General features: G+C 34.7%; 1 protein-coding gene and 1 pseudogene across 1 annotated transcript in view; one reads left to right on the plus strand and one right to left on the minus strand.

The window, feature by feature from the left end:
• Positions 1-25,422, minus strand: part of LRP1B (LDL receptor related protein 1B) — a 1,545,691-nt gene that overhangs the window by 563,714 nt on the left and 956,555 nt on the right. The window contains exon 33 of the mRNA XM_060105953.1: positions 3,262-3,402. Within this exon, the coding sequence (XP_059961936.1) occupies positions 3,262-3,402 (141 nt within the window). The remainder of the gene's footprint in view (positions 1-3,261; positions 3,403-25,422) is intronic.
• Positions 19,453-20,173, plus strand: LOC132495472 (swi5-dependent recombination DNA repair protein 1 homolog; annotated as a pseudogene).

Raw genomic sequence — 25,422 nt, forward strand, 5'->3', positions numbered from 1 at the left:
TGTGCTAATTAAAGCTGGTAACATAAAGTTAAGTAATTTACAATCTTATCCATCAAGTTCATTAAATATCCCAGTTTTACAACATTTTTATTATTCTAGGACATGCAATGCCATTTACTGGATGTTCAAACTCTGATATGGAGTACACAGTAAATCCAGTGAGAATTACAAAGCATTATGAAAGCTATATAGCAATAGTGCTCTATGCAAAATTCAAAATACCAATGCAGCTCCTTATTTCTAATCTCCTGAATTCAAGATAGTCTGATGGGATTTAATTGTTCAATCAAACCTGTCACAAGTTCTGTCATTTCTGAAGTGTGAAATAGTCTCAACTGGGGAGATTTCTCAACAGGAGATCTACCACATTCTCTGCTCATTTCTTATACCTGGCAGATGCTCTTATGTAGGTCCACATACTAGGATTTGAGTTGCCCTGAACTTCTGAAATGATTACCTTTATCTCATATATAAACTAATGGAGATTCATTGATTTATTCCCTTTTTTCCAAGCTGACTTATAATATTAAGATGAATTTTCAGCTCTATGATTATTTTAATAATGAGACAATTGTATTTATGGATCTACAGTAATTCCATACTGACCATGTACATATTTCATTTTATAGAAAGCATGTGAATGTACATTAATGCAATGCAAATCTATAGAGATACGCATTTGGATATAAATTTACTTCAACTACCACTAAAGACTGGAAAGCTGGGAAGAGATTGACAAGTGATACTTGTCTATAAAGTTTGAAAAAACACCAAACAGAGAGTAGGGGAATCAAGGGAACTGAAGATGTAAAGAAAAATGGATCAGAGTTGATATATAAAAACAAGAGAAAATGAGGCATTATATAACCTCGATAATATCCAAAATACGTGAAAAAAGAAGAAAAAGGAGATCCTGGGACTGTGAATTTTTAAACATAATAGTAATAATTATTTTTTATAAATAATAAAATTAACCATGTTAATGTTGTACAACAATAACACAATCCATGTATCATTTGTTTAGTCTCTAAGGGAAAATGATGGTGAAAGAGAAAAGGCAAAAAAACCCCACATCATTATTTTAATAAGTATCTTTGCCTATTAAATATAGATTTGATGTAGGAAAAATATAGAGAGATTTTTTAAAGTAATAATTTAGGTAGTGAATATCTAGCAGGTTAGAAATACTGGTTTGGCTTAATATTTTGTAATGATATTGATGTTCAAACCTCATTCCTAAATTCTCTAGTGGAAATAGAAAGTCCACTTGACTAATGAGAAGTCTCAGCTCTCCAGTGATCTGTGTCAAAAATGATAAATGAAGTAGCTAATTGTACTTTGAAATCCAAAGTGGTAGTAATGTTAACACCTTAAATAGTCCTAAATTGCTCATATTTCATATTAATGAAGCTTTTAAGCTACCTGCTGTGATTCTGTTAATGGGACTGTCTTTAATACAGATGCTTTTATCATCATATTCTTCCAGTAAAAACATTATTTTCACTGCATTTTAAGCTTAGTCATATTATACCATAAATTTCTAAGTGCTAGATGGTCCTGTCAGTTTGGTAATACTTTCACAGTGCATAGAAGCTACAACTCCACCTATAGAATCAAATCCTTAAAAGATGAGGGGGATCTTGTTAAAATGAACAATGTGAAACAAGCATAATACAATGAATTTTTCTTCCAAGAAACTATTGGAACTGTACCTACAAAAATTCAATGTATTATATTAATTTACAATTTCAAAGTATGTGTTTGTTCACATTTTGAAGGAATAAATATAGATTTAAAAAAATGTTTGGAAATATAATCTCTCTATAATTTGTATTTTATAATGTGTATTTTCAGATATAATCTCATTCAGTATAGACTATGAACTAAAGTTTATCATAGTGCTATAAGTTTTTACGCTTAACAAACAGATTGTATTGAAATCCACAAAAGTGCCATATTTTATTTATTGAGTGAAAGTATTTTATTCCCAGTTAAATAAACTATTTACCATGACTTGAATGCCAGTAAAATTATTTATTTTGATACAGAAAATTTTCTATTAAGTAATTCCTAGTGAAAACACTCCTGTTCATTATTATAGACAATGACCAAATATATATATATATATATATATATATATATCAGAGAATAAGTACAGATTTTGTGCCTAATAGTTTGGGTGTCAATGTCTTCTCAACCATGAATGGATCCCAGTAATCAGTCCAGATGGTTTTAGAAAGCAATTCTTTTCTCTTAAAAATATTTTTTTTCCTGAAAAAGAAATATTTCCTGCTGCTCCTGGCAAGAAAGGATTCCAGACCAAAATTTGACCCATGCTTTTTTCAGAAAAGGTAACCATGAATCTGGTCTTCACTTTGTCTCCGGCTGTGCAGGAATGGCTCTCAATTGGTATCTCCAATAAATTCTGCCTGCTTGATTGCTGTCACCTGTCTTCAGAATTAGTGATCCCTTTGGTTCACTGTTCTTATCTCTACTCTTATCTGCTTTGATTTACATGCCCAAATCCTTTAGATAAAAATCCTTTTAAGTTTTCTTGATATTTTTTTCCTAAGCAGAAAAATATGTGAAGAAAAGGATTTCATGGCAGAGATTTAAGTAAGATAGTAGAATATAGAAGAATATTTTTTCTAGGAAGGGAGTTCTGCTAATGTCATGGATCATGAACCAAAATTGAAGAAAAGACTAGCAGGTGTAGGGCTGTACTGGCTGGCATCTCTAATCTAATTGCCATTTGGGCAATGTGACAAGTTCACGTATGTAAACCATCTGTTAGTTCTCTCACTCCATTTCACTGCACACCATTTGGACAAGCAAAAACAAAAATGCAAAATGCTTAGAGCAAAACAGTGTAGTGCTTTTGGTTATGAAATTCTTGTATCAACATAGTCCATTTGAGGTCCCATAGTTCATTCTGTTTCTGGGCATAATTATATATTGAATATATTTTACTGGGATTTTTTCCTTATTCTTATACTTTTAAATCAAGAACTGAATAAGACCTCTTTGAAGACCTGACAAATTAAGGTTCCTTGGGCAGCTTTGCTAATGTTTTGAAAGCTCATTATATACCTTATGCTAAAGGCATTCCTTCTACAGTATTAAGCAGCATTTACCACCACCCCCCCTTTTTTAACTAGAAGAAAAATAGGGAACTTCAATTTTTGACTTGAGAAAATAATATGAAAAAAGAGAACATTATATATTCAAAAGGCAGCACAAATGCATTACCGTGTGACTTACCTTGCTGTGCTTCTTTATCATACACTTTCATATGAACGACCCCAGAAGTCTTATTTCTTAGAACAGTGGGGTTTCTTCCATCTCTTTTGCTGCAGGTTCCCAGCTGAGCTAAGTTTTGGTCTGCCCACCACAGTTTCTTATCTATAAAAATGAAAAGATTTTTTTTATGAAAAAGATAATCATCTTATTAAATAATAATAAAGAACTATTAAACTCTAGTGCTTTCTGATTTCTTTTGTTAAATTCCCAAACCCTGTTTCTATGGGAAACAGCAAAACCATTTTCACTTTTTTGTTGTTTAAAAATTTTTTTAAATTTAAATTTATTTATTTTTTTATACAGCAGGTTCTTATTAGTCATCAGTTTTATACACATCAGTGTATAATGTCAATCCCAATCACTCAATTCGTCACACCACCATCCCACCCGCCCCCACGGCTTTCCCCCCTTGGTGTCCATAAATTTGTTCTCTACATCTCTCTCAACTTCTGTCCTGCAAACTGGTTCATCTGTACTATTTGTCTAGGTTCCACATACATGCGTTAATATACGATATATTTTTTCTCTTTCTGACTTACTTCACTTGGTATGACAGTCTTTAGATCCATCCACGTCTCAACAAATGACCCAATTTCATTCCTTTTTATGGCTGAGTAATATTCCATTATATATATGTACCACATCTTCTTTATCCATTTGTCTGTTGATGGGCATTTAGGTTGCTTCCATGACCTGGCTATTGTAAATAGTGCTGCAATGAACATTGGGGTGCATGTGTTTTTCTGAATTATGGTTTTCTCTGGGTATATGCCCAGTAGTGGGATTGCTGGATCATATGGTAATTCTATTTTTAGTTTTTTGAGGAACCTCCATACTGTTCTCCATAGTGGCTGTATCAATTTACATTCCCACCAACAGTGCAAGAGGGTTCCCTTTTCTCCACACCCTCTCCAGCATTTATTGTTTGCAGATTTTTCTGATGATGCCCATTCTAACTGGTGTGAGGTGATACCTCATTGTAGTTTTGATTTGCATTTCTCCAATAATTAGTGATGTTGAGCAGCTTTTCATGTGTTTCTTGGCCCTTTGTATGTCTTCTTTGGAGAAATATCTATTTAGGGCTTCTTCCCATTTTTGGATTCAGTTGTTTGTTTCTTTAATATTGAGCTGCATGAGCTGTTTATATATTTTGGAGATTAATCCTTTGTCCATTGATTCATTTGCAAATATTTTCTCCCATTCTGAGGGTTGTCTTTTCGTTTTGTATATGGTTTCCTTTGCTGTGCAAAAAATTTGAAGTTTCACTAGGTTCCATTTGTTTATTTTTGTTTTTATTTCCATTACTCTAGGAGGTGGATCAAAAAAGATCTTGCTGTGATTTATGTCAAAGAGTGTTCTTCCTATGTTTTCCTCTAAGAGTTTTATAGTGTCCAGTCTTATATTTAGGTCTCTAATCCATTTTGAGTTTATTTTTGTGTATGGTGTTAGGGATTGTTCTAATTTCATTCTTTTAAATGTAGCTGTCCAGTTTTCCCAGCACTACTTATTGAAGAGACTGTCTTTTCTCCATTGTATATCCTTGCCTCCTTTGTTATAGATTAGTTGACCATAGGTGTGTGGGTTTATCTCTGGGCTTTCTATCTTGTTCCATTATCTATGTTTCTGTTTTTATGCCAGTACTATACTGTCTTGATTACTGTAGCATTGTAGTATAGTCTGAAGTCAGGTTCCTCAGGCTCCGTTTTTTTTCCCTCAAGACTGCTTTGGCTATTCAGGGACTTTTGTGTCTCCATACAAATTTTAAGATTTTTTGTTCTAGTTCTGTAAAAATTGCCATTGGTAATTTAATAGAGTTTGCATTGAATCTGTAGATTGCTTTGGGTTGTATAGTCATTTTCACAATATTGATTCTTCCAATGCAAGAACATGGTATATCTCTCCATCTGTTGGTATCATCTTTAATTTCTTTCATCAGTGTCTTATAGTTTTCTGCATACAGGTCTTTTGTCTCCCTAGGTAGGTCTATTCCTACGTATTTTTTCTTTCCATTGCAATGGTAAATGGCAGTGTTTCCTTAATTTCTCTTTCAAATTTTTCATCAGTAGTGTATAGGAATGCAAGAGATTTCTGTGCATTAATTTTGTATCTTGCAACCTTACCAAATTTATTGATTAGCTCTAGTAGTTTTATGGTAGCATTTTTAGGATGCTCTATATATAGTATCATGTCATCTGCAAACAGTGACAGTTTTACTTCTTCTTTTCCAATTTGGATTCCTTTTATTTCTTTTTCTTCTCTGATTGCCATGGCTAGGACTTCCAAATCTATGTTGAATTATAGTGGTGAGAGTGGACATCCTTGTCTTGTTCCTGATCTTAGAGGAAATGTTTTCAGTTTTTCACCATTGAGAATGATGTTTGCTATGGATTTGTCATATATGGCCTTTATTATGTTGAGGTACGTTCCCTCTATGCCCACTTTCTGCAGAGTTTTTATCATAAATGGGTGTTGAATTTTGTCAAAAGCTTTTTCTGCATCTATTGAGATGATCATATGTTTTTATTCTTCAGTTTGTTAATATGGTGTATCACATTGATTGATTTGCGTATACTGAGGAATCCTTGCATCCCTGGGATAAATCCCACTCGATCATGGTGTATGATCCTTTTAATGTGTTGTTGGATTCTGTTTGCTAGTATTTTCTTGAGGATTTTGTATCTATATTCATCAGTGATATTGGTCTGTAATTTTCTTTTTTTGTAGTATCTTTGTGTGCTTTTGGTATCAGGGTGATGTTGACCTCATAGAATGAATTTGGGAGTGTTCCTTCCTCTGCAAATTTTTGGAAGAGTTTGAGAAAGATGGGTGTTAGCTCTTTTCTAAATGTTTGATAGAATTCACCTGTGAGGCCATCTCGTCCTGGAATTTTGTTTGTTGGAAGATTTTTAATCCCAGTTTCAATTTCATTACTTGTGATTGGTCTGTTCATATTTTCTATTTCTTTCTGGTTCTGTCTTGGAAGGTTATACCTTTGGAAGAATTTGTCCATTTCTTCCAGGTTGTCCATTTTATTGGCATAGAGTTGCTTGTAGTAGTCTCTTAGGATGCTTTGTATTTCTGCAATGTCTGTTGTAACTTCTTCTTTTTCATTTCTAATGTTATTGATTTGAGTCCTCTCCCTCTTTTTCTTGAATAGTCTGGTTAATGGTTTATCAATTTTGTTTACCTTCTCAAAGAACCAGCTTTTAGTTTTCTTGATCTTTGCTATTGTTTTCTTTGTTTCTACTTCATTTATTTCTGCTCTGATCTCTATGATTTCTTTCCTTCTGCTAACCTTGGGTTTTGTTTGTTCTTCTTTCTCTAGTTCCTTTAGATGTAAGGTTAGATGGTTTATTTGAGTTTTTCTTGTTTCTTGAGGTAGGCTTGTATAGCTATAAACTTCCCTCTTAGAACTGCTTTTGTTGCATCCCATAGGTTTTGGATCATCGTGTTTCCATTGTCATTTGTCTCTAGATATTTTTTGATTTCCTCTTTGATTTCTTCAGTGATCTCTTGGATATTTAGTAACGTATTGTTTAGCCTCCATGTGTTTGTGTTTTTTACCTTTTTTTCCCTGTAATTCATTTCTAATCTCATAGCATTGTGGTCAGAAAAGATGCTTGATATGATTTCAATTTTCTTAAATTTACTGAGGCTTGATTTGTGACCCAAGATGTGATCTAACCTGGAGAACGTTCTGTGTGCACTTGAGAAGAATGTGTAATCTGCTGTTTTTGGATGGAATGTCCTATAAATATGAATTAAATCTATCTGTTCTATTGTGTCATTTAAAGCTTCTGTTTCCATTTTTTAATTTTAATTTTGGATGATCTGTCCATTGGTGTAAGTGAGGTGTTAAAGTCCCCCACTATTACTGTGTTACTGTCGATTTCCTCTTTTATAGCTGTTAGCAGTTGCCTTATGTATTGAGGTGCTCCTATGTTGGGTGCATATATATTTATCATTGTTATATCTTCTTCTTGGATTGATCCCTTGATCATTATGTAGTGTCCTTCCTTGTCTCTTATAATATTCTTTATTTTAAAGTCTATTTTATCTGATATGAGTGTTGCTACTCCCGTTTTCTTTTGATTTCCATTTGCATGGAATATCTTTTTCCATCCCCTCACTTTCAGTGTGTATGTGTTCCTAGGTCTGAAGTGGGTCTCTTGTAGACAGCATATAGATGGGTCTTGTTTTTGTATCCGTTCAGCAAGCCTCTGTCTTTTGGTTGGAGCATTTAATCCATTCACGTTTAAGGTAATTATTGATGTGTATGTTCCTATGACCATTTTCTTAATTGTTTTGGGTTTGTTTTTGTAGGTCCTTTTCTTCTCTTGTGTTTCCCACTTAGGGAAGTTCCTTTAGCATTTGTTGTAGAGCTGGTTTGGTGGTGCTGAATTCTCTTAGCTTTTGCTTCTCTGTAAAGCTCTTGATTTCTCCATCAAATCTGAATGAGATCCTCTTAGGCTGTCTTCATTTCTTTTCATACGTTTTTCTTTATTCTGTTCCGCAGCAGTGAATTCCACCATTCTGTCTTCCAGGTTACTTATCCGTTCTTCTGCCTCAGTTATTCTGCTATTGATTCCTTCTAGTGTAGTTTTCATTTCAGTTATTGTATTATTCATCTCTGTTTTTTTGTTCTTTAATCCTTCTGGTCTTTGTTAAACGTTTCTTGCATCTTCTTGATCTTTGCCTCCATTCTTTTTCTGAGGTCCTGGATCATCTTCACTATCGTTATTCTGAATTCTTTTTCTGGAAGGTGACCTATCTCCACTTCATTTAGTTGTTTTTCTGGGGTTTTGTCTTGTTCCTTCATCTGGTACATAGCCCTCTGCCTTTTCATCTTGTCTGTCTTTCTGTGAATGTGGTTTTTGTTCCACAGGCTGCAGGATTGTAGTTCTTCTTGCTTCTGCTGTCTGCCCTCTCCATTTTTACTTTTAAAAATATAAACCATAGTACATTCTATTGTTTAAATTTTCCTCCTCTCTGTCCAATTAGAGATACTTGACTTAACTTTTCTTTTTCTTAAAAACCACATGATATAAATAAAAGTATATTTAAAATTAATATGGAATACAGATTTTATTATTTTCAATCTGTACCATGATCATAGTACTATTGTGTTATATCATGAAATGAACAGCAAAATCCAACAAGATATCTGAACAACTATAAAAGGACTGTTTTCTAAGTTTTGTTTAAAGTGTGTAAGCTTTTAATCATTTGCACTCTCCATTACTGGATTCTTCACTGTTATAGTAACATATTTTGTATAGTTTATGCTTCTTTCTCTGTAATTTTATAAATGTGCACTATTAACTTGTATTGAGTGTTCATTTGGTAGCAGAGACTCTGAAATGTGCCACAGATTAACAATAGTCTAGTAGCCAGAATTCTAGTAAAATTTCACATTTATTATTATATTACATCAAACTGTCATGGCAAAGCTATAAGGATGCTACTATCATTTTTTTATTTCATAGATGAAGATTCAAAGAGATTATTTTAATCAAATATACATATATGGTCTGTCTCCAAAACTAGTGTTCTTTCAAAGTCTCCATGCTGAGTGTACTTAAAAATTTAAGGTAATGAAATAATTTTAAATAAAAATCATAATTTTAAAGGTTTTGAACAATTTAGATTTTCAATAAGCGTCTAACTTAATGACAACTGAGACCACATCAATTTCAACATAGAAGATACACATTAATAATAACCATCCCTTTCTAAATCTAATTTTGTGCAATGCACAATTCTAAACACTATAGATTAATTCATTTAATCTTCACAATTCTATAAGGTAAGTACTACTATTATTAAACCATCTTACAGTTAAGAACACTGAAGCAAAGAGAGGTTAAGTGGTTTTTCCTGGATCACAGAATGACTAGTGGCTCCAGGTTATTAAGCAAGCACTGATTTTAGAGTCCATGGCATGAGTCTCATTTCTACACTGTCTCCTTCCATTGATGGATAGAGTTTAGTCTTCTTTCTCTTGACATATAGATATGGAACTTAGATTATGATGGTGAAGTTGAGTAGCTCATTCATTTATGTTTTTATTTACACTCACAAATTTATTTTTAGGAACAGAGAAGTTATCTGTGAAGAAAAAGGGCGCAAACTTTGTAAGAGACTCTTTTGAAAGGTGTATAGCACAGTATAGTGGACTGAGCACATGTGTTTCCACTTCTGTTTCTTCTACTAACCCACTGCAATAGAAATATGGAAACATAAAACAGAATAAACCCATAGTGAATCCACATAATAAACAAGAGAATGACAGGCATATAAACAAAGTGTACAAGATGGTCAGTGTATGGAAACAGGAAAATGGGGAAATAGGCAGATAAAGTTGCAGCCTAGAATGTGATTTTAAAAAGGCTACAGAGGAATGGAAGACATCCCTTTCCACAGAACTCTAGATGACCTTGATTTTAGCTTGGAAATAACAGAGTGAAGTGCAAACAAAGGTTAAAAATAGGGTGATTAAGTCAAGATATTTTTATATGTAATACTACCTACCATCACAATGTCCCCGACCCTTTGCCCTAAGTTTACAGATGGCTAATGGCTGACAGAAAGCCTCAAATAAATACATAAGCAAAGTTCTTTTTTAAGATACTCAGTGAAAAATCGGGGATATTAAGTCTGGTGCCCTGCAATAAGGTTCTTTTCATTATGACCTTTGGGGAACCCAAATCCTGACCTTCTAAAGCAAAACCTGCAAACTCCCTCCTACAAGACATCTTCATGCCATGCACCTATCTGTGCCTTCAGGAGAAAGTTTCATGTGTTAAATCTCTAAATGTAATGCAGTATGTGTTCAAAGCTATACAGAGCTCCCAGGAAGAGATCCTCCTGCAAGGAAGGATTTTCATAAAGATAAATGAAACCCAGGATAGATCACCCAGTCCTTTCTTAAATGTCATGGGAAACCAGGATATTCAGTTCAATGAGGAAAATTAGCAGAGTGGAAAGTAAACACTAAGATTAAACATAGAGATGCAAAATGAATAATTCAGAAAATATCTTTTAAATAATCATATATTCAAGTACATATCTCATTCTAGAAAAGTTAAAGATCATTTTAAAAAGTAATATTTAGAGAATAAAACAGGACTCAGAGATTAAAAAGTATGTCTAAATAAAAATATTTTTAATAGAATGGCTAGAAAATGTGGTTGAGGAAATCTTCCATAATAAAGAAGAAAAAGACAAACAGAAAATATGATAGAAAAGGAAAGAAATAAAATGTCAGTCTAAAAAGTCCAAAAGCTGTACTTGGAATCATTGTATTCTTCACTTCCATGCAGTCATAGAAAAAAAAAAAAGAAGAAGAAAAATTCCAGTTTTACTTAAAAATGTCCTTAATTTACCAGTAAAAAGTATCAATTTTGTTAAATGTTAACTCTTCAGTCCAGGCCTTTTTAATATTCTGAGTGACAAAATCAAGAGTGTGCAGAAAGCACTTCTGGTGCATAGTGAAGTATGACTGTGTGGAACAAATGTACTTATGAGATGGCTTGAACTGCAGGAAGAATGTGCTACTTTTTTCACAGAATATCATTTTATCCTTGAAAGAATGTCTTACAATCTATGGCTCTTCAGACTTAGGTATTTGGCAGATATTTTCTCAAAAAAAAAAAATGATGGAGAACAAAGTTAGAAGACTGACAATACCAAACTTTGAGACTTATTATAAAGCTACAGTAATTGAGACAGTGTGGTACTGTTGAAAGAATAAGTTTTCTTTATAGAGCCTATGCTCTAGTGAGGGAGACAGACAAGAAATAAACAAATAGAAAAGACATCATTAAAATTCCTATAAATCAACAGCAAATAAATAAACAACTTGATTGAAAATGGGCAAAGGACTTAAATAATCATTTCTCCAAAGAAGACATGCAAACAGCCAGCAGGTATATGAAACAGGTATATAAAAAGAAGCTCAACATCATTAATCATCAGAGAAATGCAAATCAAAACCACAATGAGATATCACCTCACACCTGGCTATCATAAAAAAAAAAAAAAAAAAAACATAACAATGCTGGCAAGGATACAAGGATGTGGAGAAATTGAAACTCTTGTACACTGTTGCTAGGAATGTAAAATGGCACAGCCATTTTTGAAAATACTATGGAGATTACTCAAAAAATTAAAAATAGACTACAATATGACCTAGCAATTCCAGTTCTGGGTATATATACGAAATAATTGAAGTCAAAATCTTGAAGAGATATTAACATTCCAATGTTCACTGCAGCATTATTCATAATAGCAAAGGTATGGAAACAACCTAAGTGTCCATCAAAAGATGGATGGATCCATAAAATGTGGTATGTATACACAATGGAATATCATTCAGTCTTAAAAAAGAGGAAAATATTCTGCTGGGGGATGCTGATAACAGGCAAGACTATACATGTGTAGGGATAGGGGAATGTAGGAAATCTCTGTATTTTTGTGTCAATTTTGCTGTGAACCTAAAACTGCTCTAACAAAATAAAGTCTTCTACAAAAAGGGAATTTTGCCGTATGTAACAACATGGATGAACCTTGAGGAAATGATATAAGATTAGCCAGTCGCAGAAGGATAACTATTGTATGATTCCACTCACGTGAGTTATCTTAAAATAGTCAAACTCATAGTAACAGAGAGTAGTATAGTGGTTGCCAGGGCCTGAGGGAGGGGGGAAAATAGGGGAGTTGCTGTCCATCAGGTATAAAGTTTCAGTTATAGAAAATGAATAATTTCTAGAGATCTGCTGTACAATATTGTGCCTACCACTAATGACACTGTATACTGCACTTAAAAATCTGTTAAGAGGATAGATCTCTTGGCAAGTGTTCTTACCACAATAAAAAAAAGTAAGATAAGAAATAACTGGGCCTCCCTGGTGGCGCATTGGTTGAGAGTCCGCCTGCCGATGCAGGGGATACGGGTTCGTGCCCCGGTCTGGGAGGATCCCATATGCCGTGGAGCGGCTGGGCCCGTGAGCCATGGCCGCTGGGCCTGCGCATCCGGAGCCTGTGCTCCGCAGCGGGAGAGGCCACAACAGTGAGAGGCCCGCATACCGCAAAAAGGAAAAAAAAAAAAAAAAAAGAAAAAGAAATAACTGAAGACTGCCATTAGTCCTATAAAGAAAACAGGCACAGTTTCATTTTTTAGTTAGTTTCTCTACATTTGTCTGCATATAACTCCATTCTACTCACCCTTCATTGCACAAGTCTAACCCCACCCTCAGTGAAATACTTCAAACTAGCACATCCTATGTTGACTCTTCCTACTCATTGATTCTAAAGCCTCTACAGACAGAATCATATGGTTGCATATAAAATCGTTGCTTTTTCTTTTCTTTTCACTTGTACTAATTTTGACTCCTTATCCAGAGATGAAAACTCCTAAAAACAAGGATCTTGTCTTGTAATTCTTCATATGCTTCACAGTGCTTTGCATTCTTTTGAAATGAGCATGATGTAGAAATTACCTAAATACTGTGAAATGACTGGGGAAATAATACCCCTAAAAATATCTCCCATAATAATTAATCACTTAGAAAACATTTAAATAAAGCCATCTCTCCAATTTCCTCTTGATATTATCTTTTTAAAATTTCTCTTTTTAAATATCCTTTTTGAAGTTCTCTCTAACATAAAGAACTTCGGTTTTTGACTGTGTAATTTTTATTTAGAATCACATTTGTTTCTCTCACTTTTTTTCTCACACTGTTATTCATACATATATACTAGAATCTTCAGAAATTACCAGATTTCAAAAATTGCTTCTTAATTGTATGTAAGTAATTATGAATTTCTCTATTTCACTATTACAGGGTGAACTGTGCACTCCAAAATTCATGTGTTAAAGTTCACGTGTCAGTACCTCAGACTGGGGCTGTATTTGAACATAAGGTCTTCAAAGAGGTAATTAAGTTAAAATTAGGTCATTAGTGTGGATCCTAATCCAATATGACTGATGTCCTTATAAAAAGAAAATTAGGACACAGACACACACAGACGGAAGACCCAGGAAGGAGAAGATAGGCAGGCCACAGGCCACGGAGAGACGGCTCAGAAGAAATCAACCATGTCCACACCTTGATTTCAGACTTCAAGCCTCCAGAACAGTGAGAAAATTTTCTGTTAAGGCACCCAGTCTGTGGGACTTTGTTATGGCAGCCCTAGCGAACGAATACATTTACTAATAGGGTTACAGAAGAAATTTATGAGCTATAAAAAAGAATTCATATAAATATCATAAATATAAATTGATTCTACCATACAGTCTCCAAACTCTTTATTCAAAAGAGAAAGAGACAGACAGACAGAGAGAGAAATAAAGAAAGGAAATAAATTTACTGTGACCTACTAAGTTCCAAGGCCTTTGCTAGGCTTTGAACATAAGCACATATGATTGCCTCATCATAAATGAGACGTGATGTGTTAAAACACCTGTCAATAAACAAAATCTACAACTTTTTTAAAAAATCCATAAATACAGCAACAAACATCAAAAGAAATAGCCCAGAGAATTGAGATTTTATCTACTGCCTAGGAATTTGGGTAGGGGAGAATTCTCACTTGTGACTTCAATAACTAAGTTTCACCCTAATAGCTCCAAAATCTCTCTCATATGCCTAACTATCCTCTTAATCTTCAGTCCATGTATCCTACTACATCATAGGAATTTCTACCTCACTATAATGAAGTCACTATGAACTTTATATGACCAAAATAAAATCCATTAAATTTTTCCCATGTATGCTTCTTTCCCAATAGACTTCTGTTATGAATTTTTGTGTCCCCTGCTAAATTCATGTTGAAATCTTAATCCAAAGGTGTGGTGCCTATGGGGGGTGATTAGGTTGTAAGGGTGGAGCCCTCATGAATGGAATTAGTGCCCTTACAGAAGGCACATCCCTGAGAGCTCTTTATCCCTTCTGCTGTGAGACAGTAAGACCAGTTGGCTGTCTGTCAACCAGGAAGCATATTCTCATCAGACACTGAATCTGCTGCCTCCTTGATCTTGGACTTCCCAGCCTCCAGAACATTGAGAAATAAATGTTTGCTATTTAAGCCACCCAACCTATGGTATTTTTGTTATAGCAGCCTGAACTAAGACAGCTTCTGACAGCAAATGGTCCCCAGTGCAGTCATCAGAGGTAAAAACCAGATAGTAATCTTTTTTTTTTTCCCTATCACCACCATAGCGTTTCCCAGGTGCCTTTCTGATCTGAGCAAGCCCACTTAATTCTTCACTTTATATTCTCAGGAATGTTTTATTTTCTCTCCATTCCCACTAAAACTGCTTAGCTCAGGACCCCATTATTTCTCACTCCCCTGACTATCATTGCTGTGGAAACACTAGAGTGATGTTTCCAAAATGCAAATCTAAGCATGTCACTCTGCCACTTAAAATTCTCCAATGGCTTGCTTTCCCCTGCCAAACCACTTAGCATGGCACAAAGGCCTTCCATGATTTGATGCCTACTTAACTTTCCATCACCAGATCTATTACTGCCCACTATGCACCATGTTCCAGGAATACTGAACTGCAGTCAACTTTCAATTTCCCAAGGATAGATTAACCATGTTATAGGAAAAAAAAAAAAAGATGAAAATAAGCCAAAGACAGCTTATTTGTAAAGAAAAAGAAGTAAAACTGTTGTGAATAAGAGAAAAATCTACATATCAGAACAAGTCTATTACTTATAATTATATAGGAACCATTCCATTTTTACATTGTACCTACTGCAAATCAGGAACGCCCCTCCACCTGGACAGTTAGAGGTGAATATGCTTGCTTACAGCAGTCTGTTAGCTTGTTAACCACTCTTTGGTGCAGGAGCAGCTTTTTGCAGTTTGTCTGAAGCTCTGGGCAAAAATCTATTTCTTAGGGCAGTGACGGTACTAGAAGTCTCTTTGCTCTGCCTTCTCCCAAGACTCGTTTTTATTTATTTTTCTTAAACAGATAATCTGGAGAATGACAATGAAGGTGGGATGGAGAGCACTGAAGAACAAAGCCCAGAATTTTGCTTTGAAGCCTTTGTGACCTTGAACTGACAAATGTGGTCCAAATTCTCTCAGTTCATTGTTACATTGAGGTTTGCCTTACTGAGAACTGAGGGGGCAGTCTGGGGTTGTAGCGAAAAAAACTTGAGAATGGCAGGTAATTTAATTTCCAAGTTGATGGCCTGACTGTGCTGCCGGTGAACTAGTATTTGTGCAATTATGAAGGAGAGAATGACAGTGAAAGGGAAGAATTTGCTGACAAAAACAAGGCAGCTCCAAATAACTGCTTGCTGGGATATTTAGAAAACAAAAAGTAGAGTTTATTCAATGAAAAAGATTGTTTTCATCAGAAAAAGGGAAGAGGAGAAAGAGGAGGGGGAGAAGGAGAAGACCTACTCAGCTCAGAGCAGACTATTTCAATATTTTAATGAACTACATTTGAATTAAATATCTACCTTGTATCGCAGTTGTGTTGAATTGTGTCTGAACAATGTTTTTTCTGTATTCACCCAATTTCCATTACCCTAGTTAATAGGATAATATAGAGTGGATATAATTTTCCAAAACAATGATTCATTAATATCCGATGCCCTTTTATATTTGTCCTCAATTTACTTCCTCCATATAGAATCCTTGCCTCCACTGCTACACCTAGCTGTACTCCCATTATCTGAATAATGGACACGTACCCAGATTTCTAGACTCAGCTCAAATGGTACTGCTGTTTGGGAACTTTGATTGTCCCCAAGACGTAAAGTGGTTCACCTGACCCTTTGTGTTGTTCTGTGTACAATTCTAACTTGCCTAATCCTATATTTATTTACATGTCTGTCTCCGTGTTTAAAATGTAAGACTCTTTGGGGGAGTAATTAGTCTTATTAACTCTTATCCTCCATACATATGCCAATGCCAGTTACAGGGATGGTTTTTAAGGCTGGCTGAGAGTCACTATAGTAGGTGAGAGAGTGTGGCTTGGAGTCACAAATGTGCTTTGATATCTGGCTATGACACTTCCTCTGGGTGATTTTGAACAACTTACTTGGACTCTTATTATTAGTCTCCTCGTCTGTAAAACAAAGAAAATTCTACTACACTCATATAATATATGAAATAGTTAGCCAAGTGACTTGAACAGTAAGGACACTAATCGGTACCTATATACAATAAAAGAAAGAATGAGTCAAAAAAATAAAATCTAAAACATACATGTGACTATACTGATTTTAATATATAAACAATTCAGAAAAACATTTCTACCCACTGTCAATTGGAATGTGTGTGGAATTATTTTTCTGGAATTAATGGTGAGTTACTGTATTTCTATGATTTTACACTACTTCTCTCGTGGCTAGCAGAATGTGTCACCCTAAAATATGCCTCTTTGGCTTGGATTATTTGGAACTGATAATTTTAAGGAAAACCAGACACATGAGAAGCTCTGAAAACACAGTAGGAATTACCTTTTGGTATGAAAAATTTACATTAGAAAGTGGGCCTGTACCAGGAAGAGAGCTATTACCTGAGATAACTTTTTCATCTCAGAGAGTTATCTGCAAGGCAGGGCAACCTTTGTTTATTAAATCTCCTATTCTCACTTTTCCATGAATTGCCTTCTCTTCTTTGAAGCCATAGACCCCTTTCCTTAACTCAGGAAATAAATGGTATATAAAAAAATAAGTGGTATATAAACCTCCACAGTATAGCCATCTTTTGAATTTTATATATTTGTGGGGATCCTGTACATAGATAATTTTTTTTTCTCTTGTTAATCTGTCCTTTATTTCAAGGGATATCGGCCAAGAGTCTAGGAGGGTAGAGAGAAAATTGTTTCCTCCCTCCCCCTTACCACTAGTTAGATTCATTCACCTGGAGGCTGGTTGAGATTAGTAGTGTAATTCCTGACAATGGAAAAGAATAATGCTAATTGCCTGTGGTGATCACTCCGAAGTGATCAAGTTCAAGTCACATATAAAATGGCCTATTAAGATGGAAAAAATACAATATCAGAACCTCAATTTATATTTTTAACTGTTGTAAACAAGGGAGATTAACAGCATTCAAAGACAACTTAATTCTTTGTTTGACTTTTACCTATGCATTGTTTAGGAGAAAGGTTTAAAAGAATCATTTCCCTGCTGTTAAGGGGCTCAGCTTAAGCAAGGTCTAAAGAGGGTTAAGTTAAATAATGACCTTCTCTGTTTTGGACTGAGTTGTGTTCCACCATCACCCCCCCACACACACACACACACAAATCCATACATTGAAGTCCTAAACTCCAGTGTAGACTACATTTGGAATAGGGTCTTAGAGAGGTAACTAAGGTTACAGTAGGTCATAAGGGTGAGACCCTAATCCAATAGAACTGGTGTCATTATAAGAAGACACTTTACCAGGGATGTGAGCACAGAGGAAAGACCACATGAGGACACAGTGAGAAGGTGGTCATCTGCAAGCCAAGGAGGCCTGGGGAGAAACCAAACCTGCTGACGCCTTGATCTCGGACTTCCAGGCTCCACAACTGTGAGAAGATAAATTTCTATTGTTTAAGCCACCTGGTCTGTAGTATTTTGTTATGGCAGCCCTCGCTGACTAATACACTGACATATATCTGCTAACTTATTAGGAGCAGAACAGATCACTGGGAAAGTTATTTAAAGGAGTCTGAGACATTTTGAAGGTCCAGGCTGACCTTAGGAGAACAATAGGAGAAGTACAATAGGAGCAACTGAGAGAAAACTCACCCTAAATTAAAGCAGATCTGAACCTTACCTCTAAAATATATTCCAATCACCTACTTCCAAATTATTTCTAAGACCTCCACTGCTTCCACTTCCACTGCTACCACACTAGTCCAAGTTGTCACAAACTCTCACCTGAACTCCTATACCAGCCTCCTAAAGTTCACCAGCATCCATCCTTTTCCTCTCCCATAGTACAGTCTTCGCACAGCATTGAGTAATCATTTTAAAACATCAACCACGATTTAAAAATTCCTGTTTAACCCTTAAACTGGCTACTAAAGTTCTCAGTCTTTACAGTAGCAGGCAAGTCCCTCAGAATCTCATCACCCTTGGCCCTCCTCTCCTGTGGCATGAAGCTTTTGCTACTCCAGCCACATTAGCCAGAAACTGCCAAGAATTTTCTGGTCTTAAGGGGTTTTTACTTGCTATTTTCTCTGCCCAGAAAGCTCTTCCTAAGACATCTTCACAAGGCTAGATCTTGCATGCCATTCAAGTGTAAGCTCAAATAGCACCTCCTTGGCAAGGACTTTATGGAAACTCTTCTCTCTTTTATTTCACACTGGTTTTCCCCATCTGACATTTTCATAAATTTTTATGCATTTACTATCTACTCCAGCTAAATGCAAGTTCATGAAGATAGGAATTTGAGCTGCTTTTCTCACCCCTGTGTCTCTAGCTCCTTGAAAAGGCATAATCTAAATATATAATGATTAATAAATGCTCCCTATTCTAATAGAAATTCTAGTTCTAGAAATAATTGGGGCTGATACTAGAAATACCCCCAATTCAATCACTCTGATGCTTAGGATATGCTTTGGGCAAAAGAGCTGTGTATGAATGAGAGAGAGAAAGAGATAAATTGAAAAACTGACCACCTAGAATTATTATCACCTGGAACCTGAGCAGTTTCATGGATTTTTCTTTTTTCTTTTTCTTTTGTTTTGATATCCCTGAATACGTGGGACACTGGAAAACCAATCTTTTTCTTTAAGTAGCAACAGCGTCTCAAATTTCTGATGCTGAGTTTCATCAGTGAACCTGGTTAAGGCAGCAAGTAGTGACCTGGTACTGCTCCTTCCATGGCAGTCGTGGTAAATGGGGACATTTCTAAGGTTGGGTGCCAGCTCTCTATTAAGTAGTGAGGCATGCTAGAAGAGGAAGTATCTAAAGGTTGGCAATTAAGATCTTCCTCAGGAAGTAGCCCTGGGTTCCTTTTAGAGATTGCAAACAATAGGAAGAACCATTTAAAATCAAAGTAAACAGAGAGCTGCAGCTGCTTGTGTTTTCTGCACTCTCTGGGGATGGCTGAGGGAGACGGGAAGCAGGTAATATCTGAGAACTGGAATTTGAGGATCAGCACTGGAGCTGAATAGAGTTCCCTTTCCTCCAGGTAAAACAAGATTTCATTTTTAAGATGGGAAGTCTAGGAAACTCAGCCGTGATTTTACCTAGCACTCCACAGGCCTGTGCCAATCCACCATCACCCCACATAACCAATACAAGAAAACAACCTATGAGTGTAACACATAGAGAAAATGATTAAGCAAAACAAGATCTTCATTTAATTTCTTGTACAGTGTGGTAAAAGATCTTAAAGTAGAGAATGAAGAGAACTGTTAGAACTTTTCAGAGAATCCAGCACCTTCAAAACAAGGAAACAGCTTGGAATTTCAAAAAAAAAAAAAAATCTAAACACATAGACAATGAATATGAAGTATGTGTTTGAAAAATACCATCAAGAACATCAATGCATGTGGATCTGAAACACTTGATACTGGGTCATGCAGTGATCTTCAAACTGATTTTGTGAATGAGAATCTTCCAAAAAAAAGATTGAATGAAGAAAAAAACAAAATTGGTGAAGCAGGTTCAAGAGAAAGGAGACTTTCTTCAGAGGCTAAAACTAGTTAAAATGTATAGATCAAAGAAAGGTCTGTCTCAGACACAGTTGTTAACAAAGAGGTGGAGAAGCTGCAGCCAGATGTTGCTCTGAGTTGCAGTCAGGTGTGTCTAAGAAATCAAGGTTTACTCAGTTGATAGACCACTATGGGTTAGATGAGAAATTGCTACACTATAACAGAAATGATGAAGAACTTATAGGTGTTTAATTAATAATTTTTTTCCAGAATATCTTTGTAAATGACAACTTAATTAAAACATACTTACACATTTTAAAGGGAAGATATAAACCATTAAGGGCTTAGAGAAAGATATTATGGTGAACCTGGATCAATTGAGGGCATTCTGTTATAGAAACATAAACTAAGATCTAAAATGAAAATTTAGTACTTTGAATATATTTTTCAAAACACTTACAGTTAAAAAAAATTTAATCATGTTTAAAAAAATTTGTACAATATTGGATGTAACTTTTAGGTATTTTTTGATTTCCTCTTTGATTTCTTCAGTGATCTCTTGGTTATTTAGTAACGTATTGTTTAGCCTCCATGTGTTTGTGTTTTTTACCTTTTTTTCCCTGTAATTCATTTCTAATCTCATAGCATTGTGGTCAGAAAAGATGCTTGATATGATTTCAATTTTCTTAAACTTACTGAGGCTTGATTTGTGACCCAAGATATGATCTATCCTGGAGAATGTTCCATGTGCACTTGAGAAGAAAGTGTAATCTGCTGTTTTAGGATGGAATGTCCTATAAATATGAATTAAATCTATCTGGTCTATTGTGTCATTTAAAGCTTCTGTTTCCTTATTTATTTTCATTTTGGATATTCTGTCCATTGGTGTAAGTGAGGTGTTAAAGTCCCCCAGTATTATTGTGTTACTGTCGATTTCCTCTTTTATAGCTGTTAGCAGTTGCCTTATGATTTAAGGTCCTCCTATGTTGGGTGCATATATATTTATAATTGTTATATCTTCTTCTTGGATTGATCCCTTGATCATTATGTAGTGTCCTTCCTTGTCTCTTATAACATTCTTTATTTTAAAGTCTATTTTATCCGATATGAGTAGTGCTACTCCGGCTTTCTTTTGATTTCCATTTGCATAGACTATCTTTTTCCACCCCCTCACTTTCAGTCTGTATGTGTCCCTAGGTCTGAAGTGGGTCTCTCTTAGACAGCATATAGATGGGTCTTGTTTTTGTATCCACTCAGCAAGCCCGTGTCTTTTGGTTGGAGCATTTAATCCATTCACGTTTAAGGTAATTATCGATGTGTATGTTCCTATGACCATTTTCTTAATTGTTTTGGGTTTGTTTTTGTAGGTCTTTTTCTTCTTTTGTGTTTCCCACTTAGAGAAGTTCCTTTAGCATTTGTTGTAGAGCTGGTTTGGTGGTGCTGAATTCTCTTAGCTTTTGCTTGTCTGTAAAGCTTTTGATTTCTCCATCGAATCTGAATGAGATCCTTGCTGGGTAGAGTAATAATGGTAGTAGGTTTTCCCCTTTCATCACTTTAAGTATATCATGCCACTCCCTTCTGGCTTGTGGAGTTTCTGCTGAGAAATCAGCTGTTAACCTTATGGGAGTTCCCTTGTATGTTATTTGTCATTTTTCCCTTGCTGCTTTCAATAATTTTTCTTTGTCTTTAATTTTTGCCAATTTGATTACTATGTGTCTCGGCATGTTTCTCCTTGGGTTTTTCCTGTATGGGACTTGCTGCACTTCCTGGACTTGGTTGGCTATTTCCTTTCCCATGTTAGGGAAGTTTGCGACTATAATCTCTTCAAATATTTTCTCTGGTCCTTTCTCTCTCTTTTCTCCTTCTGGGACCCCTATAATGCGAATGTTGTTGCATTTAATGTTGTCCCAGAGGTCTCTTAGGCTGTCTTCACTTCTTTTCATTCTTTTTTCTTTATTCTGTTCTGCAGCAGTGAACTCCACCATTCTGTCTTCTAGGTCACTTATCCGTTCTTCTGTCTCAGTTATTCTGCTATTGATTCCTTCTAGTGTAGTTTTCATTTCAGTTATTGTATTGTTCATCTCTGTTTTTTGTTCTTTAATTCTTCTAGGTCTTTGTTAAACATTTCTTGCATCTTCTCGACTTTTGCCTCCATTCTTTTTCGAGGTCCTGGATCATCTTCACTATCATTATTCTGAATTCTTTTTCTGGAAGGTTGCCTATCTCCACTTCATTTAGTTGTTTCTCTGGGGTTTTATCTTGTTCCTTCAACTGGTACATAGCCCTCTGCCTTTTCATCTTGTCTATCTTTCTGTGAATGTGGTTTTTGTTCCACAGGCTTCAGGATTGTAGTTCTTCTGGCTTCTGCTGTTTGCCTTCTGGTGGATGAGGCTATCTAAGAGGCTTGTGCAAGTTTCCCAATGGGAGGGAGTCTGGATGTAACTTTTAATACATTATTTTATTTTGGTAAAAAAGTTCTATTATAAATGTTAAAAATAATCCAGTCAGTGAATGTCTAATCCTAAACTGGTCTAAAAATACCTGCATCTCTTCTAAGTTTATGACCCTTGCTTCCATTCTTTTATCACATATTTCCATCTGGATGGTCTAGCAGGTAATTAAACTCATATGTTCAAAATTTTTAAATAAATAAAATCAAAATAAGCAAGTCTAATAATGTTGGGCAAACTTTAAGGTAGGTAATCTTACTAAAAGATTGAACCTCCTGATATTCTGAGCAGGTTGGGACTTGGAATCACATTAATGTGAAATTTTAAAAAATACGGTGCTATTTTGTTCTGACAGAATAGCAATATCTGGGATCTCTCATGCATTTACTTTTATTCACCCAAGCTCTATGTCTACATCTCTCTCTCTCTTCATATATATATATATATATATATATATATGTATATATATATATGTATATATATATACATATATGTATACACACACACACACATATATACATACATATATACATACACATATATATACTTTTTTTCCCCCTTATAACTTCTACTCATTTCGAGATGGGGTTGAAGAAGCCATAGTTGACCATGAGTCAGTTAGAACCAACTATCCATTAACTTCTCTGCTGAAGTCCCTAGAATTGCCTTGTATTAGATTGACCTTCCCAGTCTGTCTGTATGACAGGCATTCTATGGCTTCTAATATAGAATTTTGTTAAAATTCCTGTATCATTTTGGAGTCACATGTATTTTTATAATAGACATTTTCTCCCTACTTGAGATAGCCAGAATGAAAGTCTCTGTTCCTGGTAACCAAATTCTGTAAACAGTGCCCAGGAACTATTAATCTCAGTAGACCTTGTCCTAAATATATCCTTATTATTATGTTCAGGTCTTGGTTTTCAGTTTTGTGAAGATTTTGAAAAATAGGAAACAGGCTTAGAAGATGAAAATCATGATATAGAAGGGTCTGAGAACCATGCAAGTCTGAATGAAATAAAGAAAACTATGTGTCTAACCAGATATTGCAAATGTGGGAGCAGGAACTGGGAAAAATAGTACTGCTTTCATCAATGGACAGAATGCCTATGAGTGCAAATGATGATTAATGATAGAGCCTTAAAAACGTGTAAACCATTTTCCTCAGAAATGTGACATCTAACACTGTACCCTAAATTCTGCAAATAATTAGTTATATGGATAGTCATCACAATATTATAATTTCCAGAAAAACCCTAAAAATTAAATATATAACTATATAGTACATAAACATTGTATAAAGTGTATAAACATTAAAATGGTATTGTGGAAATGTTTATTGACCTAGAAATCAATGTTTATGACAAATTAAAATTGAAAGGAAATTTATATATAATTTTTTTAAATGTCATAATTTTTAACTTTTCTAGATAAAGTTTTAAACCAGAGTTCCAGAACAAAAATTACTGATATCTTTAAATAATTCTATTCTGTCCATTTCTAAAATCACTTACTGATTAGCATTAATATTAAATTTTGATTTCAATTAATTAAAATCAATTTTACAGTGTGCTTCTTGAGCAATGTTTTCTTTTAATATCATATAAGAATCAATGAATTAGTATTTTATTCTGGTTTGAGCACACTGCATATTAGAAGGTTCCAATATTCTAAAAATTGCTTCAAATGGCTATTCTATCCTAGATAATTTATTACTCTGTCCTTATTATTAAAATATGAATGTCATTGTAGTTACTACCCAACTCTTGACAATGCCAAATAATTAATACTGTAAAATTTACAGACTAGAAATATATATGTGAGTGTAAATATAAATATATTACTGGGAAAAGGTTAAAAAACAAATACTGTCACAAAGAAATGATCTTTGTTGCTCCCATTTGCCATGTTCCTGTCTTTCCCAAATAATTTACCTATTCACTTGAAAATAAAAACATATACAGCCTCCATGTTATAGCAGATTTCAGGGGGAAATGTTGCCCACTTAAATAATGTTACCAAAATATTATGTCATTTCAACTCAATACTTTCAATTGAATTGTACGGGATAGCTGCCAGCTGGAGCATACTCTTGAATCAGAAAATTTTTAAAAATTGTGATTTGTAAAGTGAGCATCATCCTATAATCCTTTATTTTGTAATTTATTAAATCACAAATGTCATATTTTAAATATGAATCATAAAAAAAATGCATGTGCTTTTTATAAGAAACTCAGAATGAGCATCCCTATGTGATCACTTAATTGTGCCCTCATTTTCATACCTGGAAATCCATGAGATAAGGACTTGGTATACTAGAATTAAGTCATAATATAATGTTCCTGAATAAAGAATGCAACTCTGAATTTGAAAATGCATACAGTTCTCATTATATTGGGGATTTAAAACAAAATGGTAGCCTTATTGATACAAGATTTTTTAAGAAGAAGGAATGGTAAGATGATCTGGAGATGTGATTTTTGTCATTCTACACCAAGTATTTTCCAACTTTGTCTAGATTTCTCACAACCAGAATTCCCTCTGAAAAATATGAATCGCAAAATATCATGAGAGAAAAAAATACATGAATGCTTAGATTTAATTTGCATGGAAATGATTTGGAGGTATATTGGCTATTTCAAAAAAAGAAAAACATGTTTGAAGGGGGCTTTCCAGATAAATTTTCAAATAGTAGAATATGGTTAAATAATTTTGAAATTTTCCTGATAGTATATATTATGGCTATGTTCTATAACTATGCAGCTTTTATGTAATCTATTGTCCATCCAATGGAAATATAAGAAGTATTCTAACTTAAGAAGTCTCAATAATTTTGCCTCCATTAAAGGCAATATTACAGATGATGAGGTCAGATCCATTTTTAAAAAAACAAAAACTGTTCTTCCAGATTGAAATCTTAGCAGTCCTTAAAATGTCACAAGTATTATTCATGAGTCCTCCTGCAAAGCTCTTAATCTCTAAAATAACAGAATCTTTTTTCCTCCCACACATAATCTCATTATTAGTCAATTCAGCACAGAATAATCTCAT

Source organism: Mesoplodon densirostris, chromosome 8, assembly GCF_025265405.1.
Source record: "Mesoplodon densirostris isolate mMesDen1 chromosome 8, mMesDen1 primary haplotype, whole genome shotgun sequence".
Classification (NCBI taxonomy): Eukaryota; Metazoa; Chordata; class Mammalia; order Artiodactyla; family Ziphiidae; genus Mesoplodon; species Mesoplodon densirostris.